The sequence below is a fragment of the Tamandua tetradactyla genome, chromosome 7 (genome assembly GCF_023851605.1).
Source record: "Tamandua tetradactyla isolate mTamTet1 chromosome 7, mTamTet1.pri, whole genome shotgun sequence".
NCBI classification, from domain to species: Eukaryota; Metazoa; Chordata; class Mammalia; order Pilosa; family Myrmecophagidae; genus Tamandua; species Tamandua tetradactyla.
Window position 1 is genome coordinate 107,961,536 of NC_135333.1, and position 16,885 is coordinate 107,978,420.

The 16,885-nt window shown below is 57.6% G+C and overlaps 1 protein-coding gene across 2 annotated transcripts in view; it reads right to left on the reverse strand.

Annotated features, from left to right (window-relative positions):
- Positions 1 to 16,885, reverse strand: part of COL2A1 (collagen type II alpha 1 chain) — a 30,938-nt gene that overhangs the window by 3,595 nt on the left and 10,458 nt on the right. For both annotated transcript variants that reach the window (XM_077170688.1, XM_077170687.1), the window contains 35 exons: positions 16,826 to 16,879; positions 16,469 to 16,513; positions 15,881 to 15,934; positions 13,044 to 13,088; positions 12,669 to 12,722; positions 11,124 to 11,222; positions 10,787 to 10,831; positions 10,594 to 10,692; positions 10,346 to 10,399; positions 9,883 to 9,990; positions 9,703 to 9,756; positions 9,522 to 9,620; positions 9,333 to 9,386; positions 8,831 to 8,929; positions 8,422 to 8,475; positions 7,964 to 8,017; positions 7,423 to 7,476; positions 7,137 to 7,190; positions 6,860 to 6,904; positions 6,577 to 6,675; positions 6,205 to 6,312; positions 5,857 to 5,910; positions 5,533 to 5,586; positions 5,098 to 5,151; positions 4,628 to 4,681; positions 4,217 to 4,324; positions 3,562 to 3,615; positions 3,022 to 3,075; positions 2,059 to 2,220; positions 1,717 to 1,824; positions 1,361 to 1,468; positions 969 to 1,022; positions 735 to 842; positions 488 to 541; positions 229 to 336 (listed from right to left, as the gene is read on the reverse strand). In XM_077170688.1, coding sequence (XP_077026803.1) covers positions 229 to 336; positions 488 to 541; positions 735 to 842; positions 969 to 1,022; positions 1,361 to 1,468; positions 1,717 to 1,824; positions 2,059 to 2,220; positions 3,022 to 3,075; positions 3,562 to 3,615; positions 4,217 to 4,324; positions 4,628 to 4,681; positions 5,098 to 5,151; positions 5,533 to 5,586; positions 5,857 to 5,910; positions 6,205 to 6,312; positions 6,577 to 6,675; positions 6,860 to 6,904; positions 7,137 to 7,190; positions 7,423 to 7,476; positions 7,964 to 8,017; positions 8,422 to 8,475; positions 8,831 to 8,929; positions 9,333 to 9,386; positions 9,522 to 9,620; positions 9,703 to 9,756; positions 9,883 to 9,990; positions 10,346 to 10,399; positions 10,594 to 10,692; positions 10,787 to 10,831; positions 11,124 to 11,222; positions 12,669 to 12,722; positions 13,044 to 13,088; positions 15,881 to 15,934; positions 16,469 to 16,513; positions 16,826 to 16,879 — 2,565 coding nt within the window. The remainder of the gene's footprint in view (positions 1 to 228; positions 337 to 487; positions 542 to 734; positions 843 to 968; positions 1,023 to 1,360; positions 1,469 to 1,716; positions 1,825 to 2,058; positions 2,221 to 3,021; positions 3,076 to 3,561; positions 3,616 to 4,216; positions 4,325 to 4,627; positions 4,682 to 5,097; positions 5,152 to 5,532; positions 5,587 to 5,856; positions 5,911 to 6,204; positions 6,313 to 6,576; positions 6,676 to 6,859; positions 6,905 to 7,136; positions 7,191 to 7,422; positions 7,477 to 7,963; positions 8,018 to 8,421; positions 8,476 to 8,830; positions 8,930 to 9,332; positions 9,387 to 9,521; positions 9,621 to 9,702; positions 9,757 to 9,882; positions 9,991 to 10,345; positions 10,400 to 10,593; positions 10,693 to 10,786; positions 10,832 to 11,123; positions 11,223 to 12,668; positions 12,723 to 13,043; positions 13,089 to 15,880; positions 15,935 to 16,468; positions 16,514 to 16,825; positions 16,880 to 16,885) is intronic.

Below are 16,885 nucleotides of genomic sequence, written 5' to 3' on the forward strand. Positions count from 1 at the left end.
CCTCCCAAGATGAGAAGGCTTTTTAGATGTGTGTGTGTGTCTCCTAGGAGTTGGGGGAGCAGGTATATGTCCCACCCCCATTTTCTCTCTACTTCTTCCTCCCTCCAGCCTTCAGGAAATTCTATAAACTTCTTGAGATGATGCCAAATTGTCTTAGCAGCAAATTGTCAAGTGGGCTCTGAGCAGGTGGCAGGCCTTGGGGAGCTAAGCCCAGACAGCAGCACTTACAGGAGGGCCAGGCAGACCCTGAAGGCCAGTGAAGCCACGGTGTCCCTTCGGTCCTCTCTCCCCAGCCTCTCCAGATTCTCCTTTGTCGCCTCTGGGGCCTTGAGGACCCTGGGAACAAGACAGATGGTCAGGGGGTGGGTCAGGTCAAGGCCAGGGCAGGAGCCCTCTGCTGGTCCATCCACACTCAGGAGTCCCCGGAGCCCTCCAAGGCCATCACTGTGGGGGACTCAAACCCAGCACAGGACGCTCAGACACTCACAGCAATTCCCCGGGCTCCAGCCGGTCCTGCAGGTCCCATGGGTCCTTGTGCACCCTGAGAGGGGAGAGTGAGAGCCGCATCAAAGAGAAGCCAGGACATGGGACAGCCCCCTCTGCATCTGACCCCACACTTGGCTATTGCTCCCTGGATCCAGACACTCCCTGTCCCAGGGTTTGCCTCCAGGGTGACCCTGCTCACTCAGCCACCCTCCTCCGCCACCAGCTTTGACTGGATTAAGGATACTCACTGCTTCTCCTCGGTCTCCCTGCTTGCCAGTTGGGCCAGCGGGACCAGGAGAGCCAGGGGCTCCAGGGGCTCCAGGAGCACCGACGGCACCAGTCTCACCACGATCACCCTGTCAGGAGGGAGGACTTAGGATCAGAGAATGCCCCAGAACAGGCAAGGAAAGATCCTTCTAGACTGGCTGAGCCAGGGAATGTCTTCCCTGTCTCTCTGCATATAGAGATCTCTGGGTAGTCACCTTGACTCCAGCTGCACCATCTCTGCCAGGGGGGCCATCAGCGCCAGGGCTTCCCTGGGTAAAGGGAAATAAGAACGTGATTAGAGCCATGCTGGGCCCTCTCTCCCACTCTACTCCCCATCCTGCCCTCAGTAGCCCCAGGCTTGTTCTCTATTGTCCAACCAAATCTTTGGAGCCAAAGCTTTCACCCTGACTATCCCTTGGCCTGCTTCCCTCTGTACCTAGCTCTGTGTACCCTGTGCCCCTCTGTCTCCCATCATGACCTTCCCATTGCATCCCTTGGTTCTTGGTCCTGGCATCTAATCCCATCATCTCCTCCTCCAGGGTACCAGGCCTCAGCCTAGGACTCCTCTCTCTAGTTGGGACCTCCAGGGTTGGGTCCCACTACTCACCTCTCTCCCAGGTTCACCTGAAGGACCAGTTAGGCCAGGAGGACCCACGGGGCCAGGAGGACCTCGATCTCCAGATGAACCAGGAGCTCCCTGTTTACCAGGCTCACCCTGGAGAGACAGAGGCAAGGGTGATGAGTGCACACTCCAAGCATCCCTGCCCAGGGCCCCACAGATCCCTTGAGCGGAAATAGCTGATGAGTGAACAGTCTGAAGAGTGCTGAATGGGTGGAAGCCTCGGGGGGTGGCATTGGTTCTGTGGAAGCCAGGCCACCACGTCAAGAGCACTGAGTGATGAGCCCTCAGCTAAGCTAGGCTGCGTCCAACTCAGAGGGAGGAAGGGGCACTCCATCACTCACCGATGGGCCAGGCAAGCCGGGGAATCCTCTCTCACCACGCTGTCCAGGCAGACCAACGATGCCCCTCTGACCAGCCAGACCCTGGGGACCTGGAGGACCATCGGGACCCTGAAGAGAGGGGAGAAAGGAGATGAAGTGACCCTGGTCGGCCCCCACCTGGCCACTGACTCCCGCAGGATCAGTGCTCTGCCTGCCCTCCCAGTGCAGCGCTCTCTGTGCTTCTCCCCACCCCAGCCTCTCCACAGCCACTGCTCCCTCCATGCTCTGTGCACTCAGAGCCTCTCAGCTCCTGGTCCCTGGGACTTTGGCCCTGGGCTGGCATGAGCCTGGTGAGGGACTTACAGAGGGACCATCGTCTCCGGGCTCTCCCTTCTCTCCAGGGGCTCCAGCAGGACCTTGGAGGCCAGGGTCACCAGCTCGGCCAGGGGGGCCGCTGTCTCCTCGAGCGCCTTTGGGACCATCTTTTCCAGAAGGACCAGGAGGACCAGGGGGTCCAGGGTTACCCTAGAAAGAGCAAAATGCAGGAAGTGAGAATGCTTCTCTCCTTTCCCCATCCAGGCTGGCTTGGCCAGGGCCTTGGTGGGCAATGGATGCCAGCACCCCCGAGGGGTCTCCTCCTCTGGGGCTTCCTCCCTCCTCCCACCAAGGATGACAGGACCCCACCCCGGCCCACTGCTCGGATCTTCTCTTCCGCTGTGAGAACCCTGACTGGCCGCTGGTTTCTCCACCCCTGCACTCTGTTGTCGTTGCTGTTGTTTTTCTAACTACTTGGAATCCTCCTGGCTCCTTCCCTTCAGCCTCAATCTCACCATTTCAGGGGTCATCTCAAACCCTTCTCCCTCTGGCCTCCCAAGCCTCTGCTCACCCACAGCACCCCCTCCCTCTACATCTAGCATTGGTGTGGTAAGAGTAACCTCACCATTAGGGCTAGGACTGGTAACCACACATAATCTGTCTTCCTGTCACTGCAAACTCCCTAAGCGTGCGATCTGTGACTTATGGCCTTCCTTAAGAAGGGCAGGACAGGGGCACAGAACATGCTCAGAAAGTGTGTGTCCACGATGAAGGCTACGTCACTGCCCACTACGTCGGCTGCCCACTGAGCCAGACGTCTGGAGGGTTGAGCCCAAGTCTGCTGCCAATGGCCAACACCCAGCTATCCTCCCTGCTGTTCACAGGAAAACAGCTTCCTTTGATCAATCAGCCTCTCTTCCCAGGAGTAGGAATGGGCAAGAAGGGGTGGAGACGGTCAGATTTGATCCTATGGCAGGGGCAAGGTAGGAACAAGCCAGGATGTTAACTTACATTGGAGCCTGGGGGTCCGACGCGGCCAGCAGCTCCAGGGAATCCGGTGGCTCCCTGTGTGAAGAGAGGGGAACCCCTGAATACCTCCAGCCCTCAGGATCAAACATGGGAGGTCTCAGAGGCTGGTAGGGAGAAGGGTGAGGAGTTGCAAGACAGGAGTGGAACTTAGAGAGGAGGAAACAATAACCCTAGGTCTGGCCATTAGAATCAGCAAATGCTGCTTCTCTGCCCTCCATGCCCGTTCCTGCAGAGGGCAGCCAGCCAGCGGCAGGGTGCTGAGAGAGGGACAGAGCCTAAGGTGGGGGGTTTCCCAGGAACACTGCACCCCATCAGAGAGAGACTGCCTGTCTGCCATCTGCCTGTGGGTCAGGCTTAGACTGTAGGCAGGAGCAGGACTGTGGAAGGAAGGAGGTGGGTAAATTCCATAAAACTAAGGCTAGAGCCCCTGGGGCCAGGCCTTCTTCCAGAGGCTCAGGTGGCACCCACCCCCCTGATCCCTCCATCGCGCCTGGGTGAGGGTGGGAACGGGGGCCCACTCACCGGAGGGCCTTGAGCACCTCGGGCTCCTTTAGGACCTGTCACTCCAGTGGGACCCTGGGGGGAAAGAGGGAGAAGGTGAGACCTGGAAAGGGGGCTGGCTCTGAGCCCCAACCACCGACCCCTGAGGGTTAGGTTTTCAAAGACACAGTTCTCTTGGCACTAAAAGCCCAGCTGTTGAAGCTATCACAGGTGGCCTGGCCAACAGGAGACCCTTGTTCTAGAAGATCTCAGGGAAGAAGCAGCCTGGTTTCCTTGGGAGCCAGTCCCAGCGTCTCAGCTCCCGGGACACTCTTCCTGCCATCTCACCCCTCCCCCGAGAAGAGCATCTGCTTTGTCCTGGGTTTCTCTCAGGGGAGACCAGCCCCCCCCCGCCCCCGTCACCTCCAAGTACAGCTACACACCCCACAAGACAATAACAGCTCCTCCCACCAACGGTGGGCCAAGATTTAACCACCGGAATCTTTCTCTCTGAACATAATTCCTCTCCTTGCAGCCTCTCCCTTCTGGGGAGGCACCAGAATCTGCTGGGTCAAAGGCCCTGAACCGAGGTGGGTGTCCCCCAGGACCTCCGAGCCCTTTTCGGCCTGTGCTGTCTGCTGAGGCCTCTCCGCCTGCCCTGTGGGAGCAGTTTTCATGGGAACTCCAAGTTACCCACCTGGGGTCCGGGTGCTCCCGAGGGGCCCTGAGGACCGGGGGCACCTGCATCACCTTTCTGGCCTGCCTCTCCTTGCTCACCCTTGGCGCCAGGCTGGCCATCAGCACCCTGTTCCGGGAAGAGGAGTGGGTGAGTGAGGGCACGACAGGCACTAGAGGTTCTTCCCAAAGGGCCAGAGGCTCCGAGGGTGTGGGTGGGCAGGAGTGCGTGTGCACTGGCCCCCCAGAGCCTGAGAAACTGGGTCTGAGAGGGGTTTGCTGCATCAGCGTGGGGGTATGAAAGGACAGTCAGTTCCCTGCTCCTTAAACTATATCCCTCCCCCACCCTCAGCCTGGGTGTTGCCCGTGGGTACTGGGTGCAGAGCTGGCACAATGGCGACGGGTGGGAGTGAGAGCGGGCACAGATACTCACAGGAGGACCAGCAAATCCAGCGGGTCCGGGAGGTCCAGTCTCTCCACGTTCGCCCTGCGATGGAAGGGGACCCAGGGAGAGCTCAGGCCCCTCGTTGCTCACTGACAGCCCAGAGAAGAGGGAACTGGCCATTTCCCGCCCCGAGCCCAGCCTCGTGTACAGTAACCTCCAAGCAAAAGCATCAAAAGGAGCTTGCAGGAGTCCTCTCTGCTAAATGAAAGTCCCAGGACCGAACACCTCTGTTTGGTCAGAGGACCTAATGACCTGAAGGTCCTCCGCCCAGACTGAATCACCATGGGGGCTGACCCACCTTCTCCCTTCCTTTCCTAACGCTCCTTCCCACCCCCAGACCCAGAGGGCAAGGAGGGAGCCCAGGCTGGGCAGCCTGCAGGGCCAGGCTGAGGGCACAGCTGGCTCCCGAGCCGGACTGGAGAAGGCGTGAGGGCACGAGGGCTGGGGCAGAGACTCACCGGGGCGCCACGAGCACCAGCAGTTCCCGCAGGACCAGGAGGTCCAACTTCTCCCTGTTGGGGGGAGGTGGAGCAAGAGCCATGGATGAAGGAAGTGGGGAGTCAGGGTGGGGCCCTTCAAGAGCAAAGCGCTTCTGATCAGGTCCCAGCCCCGCCCCCAAAGCCTATTTTGTCTCTGCCCTCTCAGCCCACCCCTGCACCCTCTTCAAGGCCTTTGCTGAATGCACTTTTACCCCCTGCCCCACTGCTCCGTCCTACAGGGCATGTAGCCAGTGACTGCCACTTCTAAGATGACCCCCACCCTCTTGGGTCCTTGCAGGCCCCAGTGGGCAGGAGGGTCACAGCTGATGAGTAAAGGAAATGCATCTTTAGCAGGAGAGATGGAGGATTGTTGGCAGAGGTGAAGCAGAGAGAGGAAAGGAACCCACAACTCACCTTCTCACCATTGGCACCAGCCGGGCCAGGGGGGCCGATGGGACCCGTCAGACCCTGGAGAGAGAGAAGGAAGAGATGAGGGGGGCAGGGAGAGTCATGCCAGGGACTTGGGGCACAGCCGGAACTCTCGGTGCCCCTTGGTGCCTGCTTGCATGGCCCCCAGAACCACCCACTCAGACTCTAGGAGGCTCCACCACGGCCGGGTCTGTGTGGCTGCAGCAGGGCCAGGGTCCCCACTCACACACTGCCCACATCCAGACCCTCCTTTCCCTGCATCTGCCCCCTTCCTGGTCCCTGAGGTCCCTGTCAGCAGTGTTCACTTACTCGTCCACCGTCCTTGCCAGGGGCTCCCTCGGGTCCTTTCTCACCAACATCACCCTGAGGGATAGAGAGGAAGGGCTGCCTCAGGAGAGCACTCCAGAGCCCCCTTTGCCAGCTCAGTCCTGCCCTAGAGGGGTTTGACTGTGGTCTCAGGGTGGGCAATGAGAACTATGAATGTGATGGATGGAAGGGTGGGGAAAGGATGATGATAAAAGGTGGGCAGTTGGCTTCAGGGAAGGGTCTCCAAGTTGCTCGAGAAGGGGTGGTTGGGAGGAGCTTCTCCTGCAGAGAGCGTGGGGGGAGGAGCGTGAAGGCAGGACTTCAGAGAGGGGCATGTCAGCCTGTACTTACCCTGTCTCCCTTGGGGCCAGCGATGCCAGCTGCTCCTCTCTCACCAGGCATCCCCTGCAGACCTGGAGGGCCCTGAGCCCCAGGGGGGCCACCTGGTCCAGATGCGCCCTGGGTGGGAGGTGAGAAGGGGTGTGCAGTGAGAAACCACTCCTCCAGGACGCAGGGCACAGTGGATGGGAAACCAACCACCAAAACCACACTTTTCTTCCCTTCCTCTCTGCCCAGACCGCCTTTCTGTCTCCATCTTCCACTCCTCCCTCCTTCTAGGCTTCACTCCTTCTGAGCTCCACCCTCCACCTTCCTCTTCCTCCCTCATCAGGACTTCCCGGGACTGGCCAGAAGCCCCTGCCAGCAGGACTAGGATTTACTTACTTTGGGACCATCAGTGCCGGGAGTGCCAGGGAGACCGCGGGCACCCTGGAGGCCCTGGGCACCGGGAGAGCCACGTTCACCTGGGAAACCTCGTTCACCCTGTGGCAGAGACACGAAGGGGCAATCAAGCAAGATCGATGGGGAAGGAGGCCCACGGCGAGACCAGACCCAGAGAGAAGGAGGGAAGTGGGGAGGGACGGGGGGTACTGGGGGCACTGACTGTACCGCACAGGGAAAAGGCAGGCTCAGATGACTGCCCAGAAGTGGCAGACAGGACACTCACCCTGGGACCCACGAGGCCGGGGGCTCCAGCTTCACCAGGAACACCCTGGGGAACAAAGAAGGATGTGTGAGAGCTGAAGATCGCAGAAATGCAAGACTTTTGTGTCCCTGTACCCATGGTTGAGCCTCCCTCACGTGGGGGACAGAGCTCAGATGGTGTCCTTTGTGGAAAGCTGGGATGTGGGTCTGGGCATTCCCGAGGCCCTGCCCTGGTCTTCTGGGCATCAGATGGGATCTTCCCATCTCAACTGTGCAGGTCAAAAGAGCTCCACACTCACCTGATCACCTGGTTTTCCGCCTTCACCTGGGGGACCGGGAGGGCCAGGAAGTCCCTAGAAGCCAAAGTGACATGTGTTAGCAAAGGAGTGTTTGCTGTCCCCTCCAAGGAGGCATCACAGAGGGCAGGCCCAGAGCAGGCAGCAGCGGTGAGAGCCAGGGGAAAGAAAAACCTTGCTCCCTGTTCCCCTTCAGGAAGGGTAGGCCCTCCCCCTATGGTGCCTGCTGCCACCTCAGAGGGTGTGGTATGGAAAGGGCCTATGAAGAATGGCCCATCTGGCCACCCACCTGGAACCCAGATGGCCCGGGAGCACCCTGTTCGCCTCGTTCACCAGCAGGTCCCTACAGAGGAAAAAGGAAAAGGTGAGCTAAGTGAGCACCTGGAGCCCCTGAGAGCCACACCTGATAAGGCCTGGAGGGGTGGTCAGCTGGAGAGTAGGACACACTCCCTCCCTGCCCAACAGAAGGTATGCATGGGTGGGTGCCCCCCTCTTGGGATACAATGGTGTGTGCTCCCCTCTCGGGATGCATGGGTGTGTGCCCCCTCTCGGGATGCATGGGTGTGTGCCCCCTCTCGGGATACATGGGTGTGTGCCCCCATCTCGGTATGCATGGGTGTGTGCCCCCATCTCGACAATGACCTGCATCTTGACAGCTCAGGTGGGCCCACGCTGCCAGCTGGGACACCCTGCCTTGGCTCAGGGTGGGTCTGGTGTCCTGGGCCTGCCCACATCCACATCTGTCAGCTCCATCGCAGGATGGGTCTGAGGTGCCCCTACCCCCCCCCCCACTAAGCCCCCGCCCCAGGAGAGGCTGGGCAGGCACTTACAGAGGGTCCAGGGGGTCCTGCAGCACCTGTCTCACCATCTTTGCCAGGAAGACCCTAGAGGGAAGCAAAAAGGGTGGATTAAAGACATTCACTTTTCCTCAGTTCTTTGGTGCCCCAGGACTGGACAGGTGCACTTTGGGGCCCTGGGCCTCCAAACTGTCACAATCCCCAAAATGAATTCCATGCCCATTCCTTCTCTTCCCTCCCCTCCCCTTCCTTTTCTCTCAGACTTTCTCTACTGGAAAGCCTTCCTCCATCTCCCAGGGCTGCTAACTCACAGCAACAAGAGGTCTCCCCACATGGAATCTCAAAGGGCCCAGTCCAGCACAGGCTCAGCCACAAAAATCAGTACTCATTAACCAGGGCTCCCAGAGCATGGCCTTCGGGAGGCTGCTCCCCTCTCTCTTTGCAGGTGTCCAGCCAACACCAAGCCACAGGCCTTGGAGAGGGCTACTTACTCTCAGACCAGGAGCACCAGGCAGTCCTTTCTCACCAGCTTTGCCAGGTTCACCCTGGAGAAAAAGAGAGTGCAGGAGAGTGATGGTGGGGAGGAGGGTTTGGGGGTGCAGAGCAGGCTGGAGAGACTGGACAGCAAATGATAAAGCATAGATTCAGGCCCTTATCTTATGCTCAGAGGCATGAACTGGCGACCAGACCACCAGGCACTGCCACATGGACTCTAAAGAGCCCCGGGTTTCCCCAGATCACACAATCTTCTGCATGACCTGGAGTCCAGAGTTGCCCACGGCAGAGGGGACCCACTCATCACTGACCCCAGGTTAACTCGGGAGCCAGCCCTCCCCCCAAGTGGGCAGATAGGCAGGTAACCCCATGTGGAAGGAAATGGAAGGGCAAGCTGTTACTTACATTGGCACCTTTGGGGCCAGGGAAACCCATGACACCAGGCTGCCCACGAGCACCCTGAGGACCTGGAGGACCAGGGCGCCCATCTTCACCAGGGGCTCCCTGCAAAAGAGGACACCGTCCTCAGAACACAGACATCCTGGCCACATTTGCCCATCCAGTACTTACTAAATGCCTCTGTGCAGGCCCAGCAGCAGGCAGCAGAGAGGGCCATGACCAGGAGCCCACACCACATACAGGGACCCCATCAGCAACAAGGCACTGCTTAGCTTGGAAGTTCAGCCCTTGAAAGTCCACACCCAAGCTTTGTTTTTCCCCAGTGAATTATCCCAAGGGCATTTGGGTGGCATTTTCCGAACTCAGCCACATCCAGCCCAGCACCCACCATCTACCCTCATCAACAATTCTCAATATGTACAGGGCTCCAGACCACCCCTCCTAAACTCTTGCCTCCCTTCCCACCCCAAGGATATTTCCCCTAATGACCCCAAGATAATGGACTTACAGAAGGACCAACTTTGCCTTGAGGACCAGCATCACCAGGGCGACCAGTGAGACCCTTTGTTTAGGAGAGAGAAGATGATGGGGCAGGACCCAGGACCTGTTTATTCTGGCAGCATAGGGAAGGGCAGGGAAGGGCATGGGGGGCTTCTGAGGGTCTGAAGCCGACAGCAAAAGCAGATCGTCTGCTTACCCGGGCCCCAGGAAGGCCAGGTTCTCCAGGACGGCCAGGGTCACCGTTGGCACCCTTGGGGCCAGCAAGTCCACTAGGTCCTCGCTCTCCAGGGGCCCCCTAGGTGAGAGAAGACTGGATCAGTGGGAAGCCATTTGACCAGGGATACACAGAGGGACCCAGCCCCTCTTTCCCCACTCACCTTGGGACCTGCCAGACCATCTTGACCTGGGAAACCACGGTTGCCAGGAGCACCCTAGGAAGAAGGAGAGAGGAATATGATTTCCAGATGGGGCACTGGCCAGGAACACACAGTCACAAGCACTCAATCTACATCTGGAGTTCACACCCCAGTGAAACTGGGAACTCTCCGTCCGCTTACTCTTTCTCCAGGGGGGCCAATAGGCCCAGCACCACCAGGCTCCCCACGAGCACCTCTTTTGCCTTCTTCACCAGCAGGGCCAGGGGCTCCCTGGGGACCAGCAGGGCCCTGAGGACCAACACAAAAGAGAAACAGTGTGAGTCTCCACCTGGCTCTAGGGCAAACACTGGCCCGGGTGCAGAGGAAATGACCTTGGCAAGTGTTTCAGGGCTGGGGACTTGGGGAAGAGGGACCACAAAGACCACTAATGGAAAGTAGAAATGGCCCAGTAAGAAGTAAAAGTATAAAGGCCAAGCTCTTCCAACTGGCTGGGCCAAACAAGGGAGCTAACTGCAAAGGGGCACTACCAGAAGCTTCCAGATTGGGATGGGCTTCAGAGGAGGTGGCCAGTGGAGCTGGGAAATGGCTCCTGGCCTGTGGAGCAGCAGCAGGGATAGACAAAGACTCACAGGCAGGTACTTACCGTTTCTCCCTTGGGGCCTTGTTCACCTTTGAAGCCAGCGATGCCAGGTTCACCCTTAAGAAAAGAGAGAGGCAGGTTCTCACACTGGGTTCTCTCCGCAGACCCTGCCCCCACCTCCAGACGCCCTGTTAAAGGTGCCCACAGAAGGACACTGGTCTGAGGCTAGGTCAGGTCAGCATAGGATAGAGGGATGCCAGGGCTTGACTCCAGGGATGTCAATGGGACTTGGGGTTTTCTCAGGCTCTTACCGTCTGACCTTTCGGGCCCAGAGGACCAGTTGCACCTTGAGGCCCAGGAGGACCACGGGGTCCAGGGAAGCCAGGAGCCCCAGCAATGCCAGGAGCACCCTGTCAACAAGAGCAGAAGAGAGGAGTGTCAGGAGAGAGGGGCAAGGAAGGACCGAGTCCACTTGGGAAAATGAAGTCTGGAGGCAACACTCACAGCAGATCCTTTGGCTCCAGGAATTCCATCAGTTCCAGGGTTACCCTGTAAAAGGGGGTGGTATCAGCAGAAAATAAGCAACAAAGAAGGAGGCCCATCCATCTCCCAGCCCTCCCGAGTTCCAGAACCATATCAGGGAAGCCCCTGCTGGATGTTTCTAGGAGAGCACTGGGGACAGAAGGATGTGCCCTTCTAGAAACCAGTCGTGGTTTCAGGCCAGGATGCAAGTTTGGTGACTGGGGCTCCACGTCCCTCATGGTGAAGTAGGGAGTCAAGAGCGCTAAGGCCTGGGGCCCACAGACCCAGACCCTTCAGGCCAAAGAAAAGTGGCACTTACAGAGGCACCAGCAGGCCCAGGGGATCCAGGAGTGCCAGGTTCGCCCCGAGAGCCTTGGGCACCTTCAGGACCTCGCGCACCGGTGGGGCCGGCTTCCCCCTGGGAGGAGGCAGGACGGGAAGAGATGAAGTAAAGGGAAGGGGACACCTCAGGGCCGGCGGCCTGCACAGGGGAGCCATGTGCCTGAGCACACAGGTCCACGCATGGACCAGGCTGTCATTTTTGTCTCCACCTGACTGAGCAGTGGTCTGAAGGCGCCTCATCTCCCCTGTGTTGTAAATAGTCACAAGCCCTTGCACAGTTGCATGCTGCAGCCGAGGGCCACTTGCTGGGTCCTTCAGCACAGAGCAGGAAATCCTAGGCTGGGGACCCTGCCAGGCCTAGCACAGAGGGACGACGGGTGGTGAGGGACAGCAGAGACTTCAACCTCTCCACCCCTCCTCTTTGGCTATTTTATTGAGGAGACTGAGCCCCCCAGAAGGGATTCCCAGTCACCAACCACCTCAGCTCGGGGTCCCACTCCAGGCTCTGACCCAAGTGGGCTTGAAGCCAGCCCAGAAAGCCAGGGTGCAAGCAGGCTGAGAGCTCCACTTCCCTGCTCAAACTGTTGTCCAATTCCCCTCCGCTTCTGGCAACCCCTCCAAAAAAAGATGGCCTCTGCTTTATCTTTTGTTTTTTTTTCCTGAAAGTTATGACTTGCTGAGATCTGGGCTCTCTGGATGACAGAGTCCCTGGGGAGGGCCGCTGACCTGGAGAGAGGGCAGAGCCTCCTCAGGTTTCTTCTCGGAACATTCTTGCCTCGCATTTGTAATTATTATTTTCTAAAGGTCAGGCCCCCTCACCTTCCGCTGGCCCTCTTCACAATGGGTCTCCTTCACCCAGCTCCCGGGGCCTCAGACACTGTCTGGTTGCCACGGAAACGCCCAGGAGGGGAAAAGCAACCTGATGCCACGACCACATGGAGGCTCCTTATTCATCTCCTGGCAGCCCCGGGAGAGAATTCCCAGGGACACTCACACTGGAATTCCTCCTGGGCCACAGGGGCCTTCCCCTGAACTGGCTGGCCTCCCACTGGCCTCTATTAATCCTCGGAAGAACTCAATTAACAGGGCTCACAACAGCAAACCAAGCACCCCAGAGGAGGCAGAAACGCGAAGGAGAGAGGGCGAAGTGAGGAAGCGTCTCCTCCCAGTGGCCCTCTCCCCTTGCCATTTCCCTCCAACACCTTCCAGGCCTGGAGTCCTCTTAGCTTCCGGATCCCCCCACCTTGTTTGCAGCCTCCCCTTCCGTTCTGTTCTATTGCTCCCTCCCAGGTTTCTGTCTTCTGTCTGCCTTTCCTAGCTCAGAAGCTGTAACGGTTACCTCCAGCTCTTTGTCATCCCATCTTACTTTCCCTTCCAGCTGGTGACTGAGAAATGCCTGGCTTTTCTCCTTCCCTCAGAAGGAAAGAGGTGGGTCTCAAGGGGGCAATTAGCAAGGGTTAAGGGGAAAGGGAGTTTCTTGGCGCTCCTGGGACTCACGACTCCAGCAGTGGGGGGCACTCACCTTGGCACCGGGAGCGCCAGGGAAGCCAGGGCCACCAGCAGGACCGACAGGACCCTGGAGAAAGGAAGGGGATGGAGATGTGAATGCCAGAGTCTCTGCAGCTGAAATGCACCACCCCACACTTCACACTCCTGCCCACTGCCGTACTGATTTCACTCTACGTCCATCATAGCTGACAGTCCCTGGATGGACACTGTCCCCATTGCCAGTGTCTCCGGAAAGCTCCAGAGAGAAGCCTTGCTTCTCCTGGCTTCGGAAAGTGAACCAACATTCTGTGACCAGTTGCTGAGATGCAGACATTTCTAAGACTACCTTCTCCAATTATCCTCTCCTCAAAACAAACAAAAAAACTTGCGGAAGATGAAATGAACTTACTGGAGGCCCTGCAGGGCCTGGTTGACCATCATTGCCCCGGGCACCCTGTGAGCGAAGAGAAGGAAGAGCTGTGGTGAGAAGCCCCTCACATCTCGCCACTCCCTGCCCATCACCCACCCACACAGAAAATGTGGGAGATGCGCTGCCTGGGGAGGCCCCAGGGCCCAGCGAGCGGGCGGTGAGGTTGTGCCGTGGGTGGCCCGGCGGCAGCAGGGGGCTGCCCCGAACCCTCCCCATGACTTCGGGGTGAGGGCAGGGATGGTTGGCAGTGGGGGACTAGTTAGCTTAAATGAAGCTTAGGTAATTTCATAGCTGCTCCATTCTTTCTCCAACTTCAAATGTAATAAGATTAGACCCCAAATATCCCCCAACTTTCAGGGCCAAGTTATTATTTAGACTGAGTGAACTGGCTGAAAGGAAAATGAGCGAGGCTCAGCAGCCTCCACACAGTGCCTCCGGCCCACTCACAGCCTCGACTGCGCTCTGACCATGCCCCTGGCCTCCCCAGACAGCCTCCCCGTGAGGGAAACCAAGATGCCACCAGGACACCTGTTGCACCAACCCGGGAACCGGGTCAGCCACTGGGTCCAAAGGCCCAGGAAGGCAAGGCTGCCAGTTCTTTGTCTACAGTAAGAGAGTTTTCTCCCTGGTTTGTGGTAAGCAGCCCCCAGTTTCTCTCCCAAGGCCATTCAGGGCCCTGGGACCTCTACCCAAACTCCAGCAGCCCTCAGGCTGGGCAGAGATAGGTCCTGGTGCTTGGAGGCTGACCCCCGCAGGCCAGGAGGTGACTCTTCCCCAGCTGAGCCCCTCCTGCCTGTCCCTGCCTCTCCCCAGAAGCTGAAGGAGGAAGATGAGTTAGGGGAAACCCACGTTTTAAATAGAATTCAAATCTTTCTCCTGGCTGTGGCCTATTTCTCCCCAGTGAGACACACCAGACTGGCCTCAAACAGGAAAGTGAAAGAAGACTTAACGGGAAAAAAAAAGTACCAGAGGCAATACAAAGCCTCTGTATTGGCCACAGCCCATCCCGGGCCCTCCTGACCACTTTGGTAGGTGGTGCCCCTGGGAGGTTCTGGGATGGGCCAGAGGAGAGGCCGGGGCTTGGCATGAGTGAAGGGCAGCTGCCATGCTGCTCTGAGAAGCCCGGCTGGTCTGGTGCCCACCGGGCTCTCCTGCAGCCCGGCTGGCTGGAGGGAGGGCATGTGACTGCAGCGGGCAGAAGCCAAGCAGGCCAACCCCAGCCCGGCCTCGACGCCAGGCCTACGCTTGGCACTATGGGAGCCGGCCCTGTGTCACAGCCACCAGGAAGGAGCTCAGGCCGCAGAAGACCTCGGGGGACCCGCAGAGCTGGAGACCCTGCCCGGAGGGGCCCGATAGGAGGGCAGAGGGAGGAGGGGCGAAGAAGGGCTCATAGGCAACGTTGTCAATCTTCTGAGCCAAATCCTACGCATACCCTGCCAGAATGACTACGGAGGGGCCAGGAACCAGCAAGGAAATTTGAGAAGTGGGGCCTGCTGTGCCCGGGAAGGAGGGAGAACAGGCCAGGGGGACTGCAGTTCATCCCCGGGTGAGGCCACCGCCACCGCTCAGAGGCTGGCTGGAAAGCCCTGCCGTTCGCCACAAGCCAGGGTCCCACTCATCTGTGGATGCCGCAGTGTTTCTTGGCAGGCCCAGTGCTCTCTAATCCCCTCACACGAAGTGGCCCTGAGGCAAGGCACTTCAGCAGCTCAGGCTGACAAAGGAGGGTGGTGGCTGCTTGCTTTTTCGCTGATATGCTTTTGAGCAAGATTTCTGCCAAATGGATACATTATGTGGAAAGCGGCACAACTGAGTGAAGCCAATCCATTGGAGCCAGCCCCCTGTGTGTTCTCTGAGGAGGGTCCTCAAAGCTTGGGTGGCTGGGGGTTTGAAAGCAACAGAAAGCATAATCTTTGTTAAACACAGCTTTCATCGCATCACTCGCCTGACCAAGCGCCTTCAAGAACACTCTATTGCCTAAGGAATCAGAACTAAGTGCCTCTATCTGGCATCCTGCACCCTCCACCCACCACCAATCCCCTCACTTTTAATTTCCCATATTAACTGGAGGCCACCAGGGTCTGACGCCACAAAGCATCATTTATTTTGAGTTATTGAATGCTTCTGTGCCTCGGTTTCTTTTTCCCTAAAACAAGGAAAATAACAAACCTATATTGTAGGATTTAGGGAAAGATTAAATGAGACAAAGTAAATCAGGTATAAACATAGGAAGTGCCCATTGAAAGGTGTTATAGTTATCATCAGCAGTTATCAGTGACAGCAACGTTAAATGTGAAGGCCCCATAAACAGATGCTAGACTGTTGTTTTTTTTTTTTTTAATTTTATTTTTACATGGGCAGGCACCGGGAATTGAACCCGGGTCTCTGGCACAGCAGGCAAGAATTTTGCCAATGAGCCACTGTCACACCACCCTATACTATTTTGCTTTTCTAAGATGTCATTGCAGCAATCAGAAAGAAAGAGAGTAGTGTAGCACTGTAGCCAGTTTAGGTCCATTCATAAATTCAAACTAGATTGCGGAGTGGGTGGGACGAGTTGAAGGGATTCTCTGAACAATCCCGAACGATTAAAAGAGTCTTGCTCTCACCAACCAACCCTCCCACAGCCCTTTCCTCTCCTTTGACTGTGCAGATCCACCCTGGGAATTTGGGGCTGGCACACCCAGAGTGAATTCTTATGGGGATGATGATACTTTGCACCTCACAGGGTGCAAAGAGAAATATCCATCTATGAAAGTGCTTCGTAAGCTCTACAAAGTGCTGGGCGAGTGGCAGCCTGGGGCATGCCATTGACTCACCGCTGCGCCGGCAGGGCCAGTCCGTCCTCTCTCACCAGGCAGGCCGCGGGGACCCTAGAACACACACAAGCATGGCACAAGCGTGAGGTGGCGTAGAGACGTTCTGCACAATGACTTCTACCTGGCAGGCCCTGCCTTGACATGGGAGGGAGGATGCACGTGACTGGAAGCAAAGGTTGGGATATTCCCAGCGGTGCCTCCTTCCCAACCAGTCCAGGACTCCTCGTATCACACCAAAGGCCTCTCTGCCAGGGCAGAGCGCACCCACACCCCCTGTGTCATCCAGCAGGAGCCTGGCTCCAGCCGCAACTTGCTCCTTATGCTACATAAGATCCCGAAATGTTGGGCATAAGTAGAATTTTTATAAACTGAAGCACACTTTAAGTGTGTCAGTAGAGCTAACTGACTCAAGGAAAAGTTGACGACTCCTTGTACAAATCATCTATTTAATACATCTAACTTTTTGCTCCCCATCTGATGAAATCTATAACCATCGAATACTGACTGTCCGCAAAGGGGGGCACTGATGTTTGCCGCGCAGCCACTCGCCAGGCAGACAACCCTGCCAGGAGGCGATGCCCTACTCACCATGGGGCCTGGAGAGCCGTTCTCACCGGGGGAACCATTCTCACCCTGGGAAAAAAGATAAACAGGCTCAGTGTCCGTGACCCCATTCTTGGTCCCCAGAAAACTCCCAAGGAAGAAGCTGAAAGCTCTGGTCATCTCAGCGAGCACCAACATGCCCAAACTTCAGTTCCAAGAAAGACAAGTCCCCGAGATCACAGGCCCTGCTGTTCACCCTGCAGGATGTCGGACGGGGTGTTCCCAACCAAGTCTGTTCTGATGGCCCAACTCCGCAGAGCTCAACAGCATCCCCTTGCCTGGATGCTGGGAAAAGAGTTTCTTCCTTGTTCTCCACATCCCATTGGGCTTCCTGGGACTTACCTTAGCACCTGGAGCACCAGCTTCTCCTTTGGCACCATCTAGGCCTGGGTAACCCTGAGG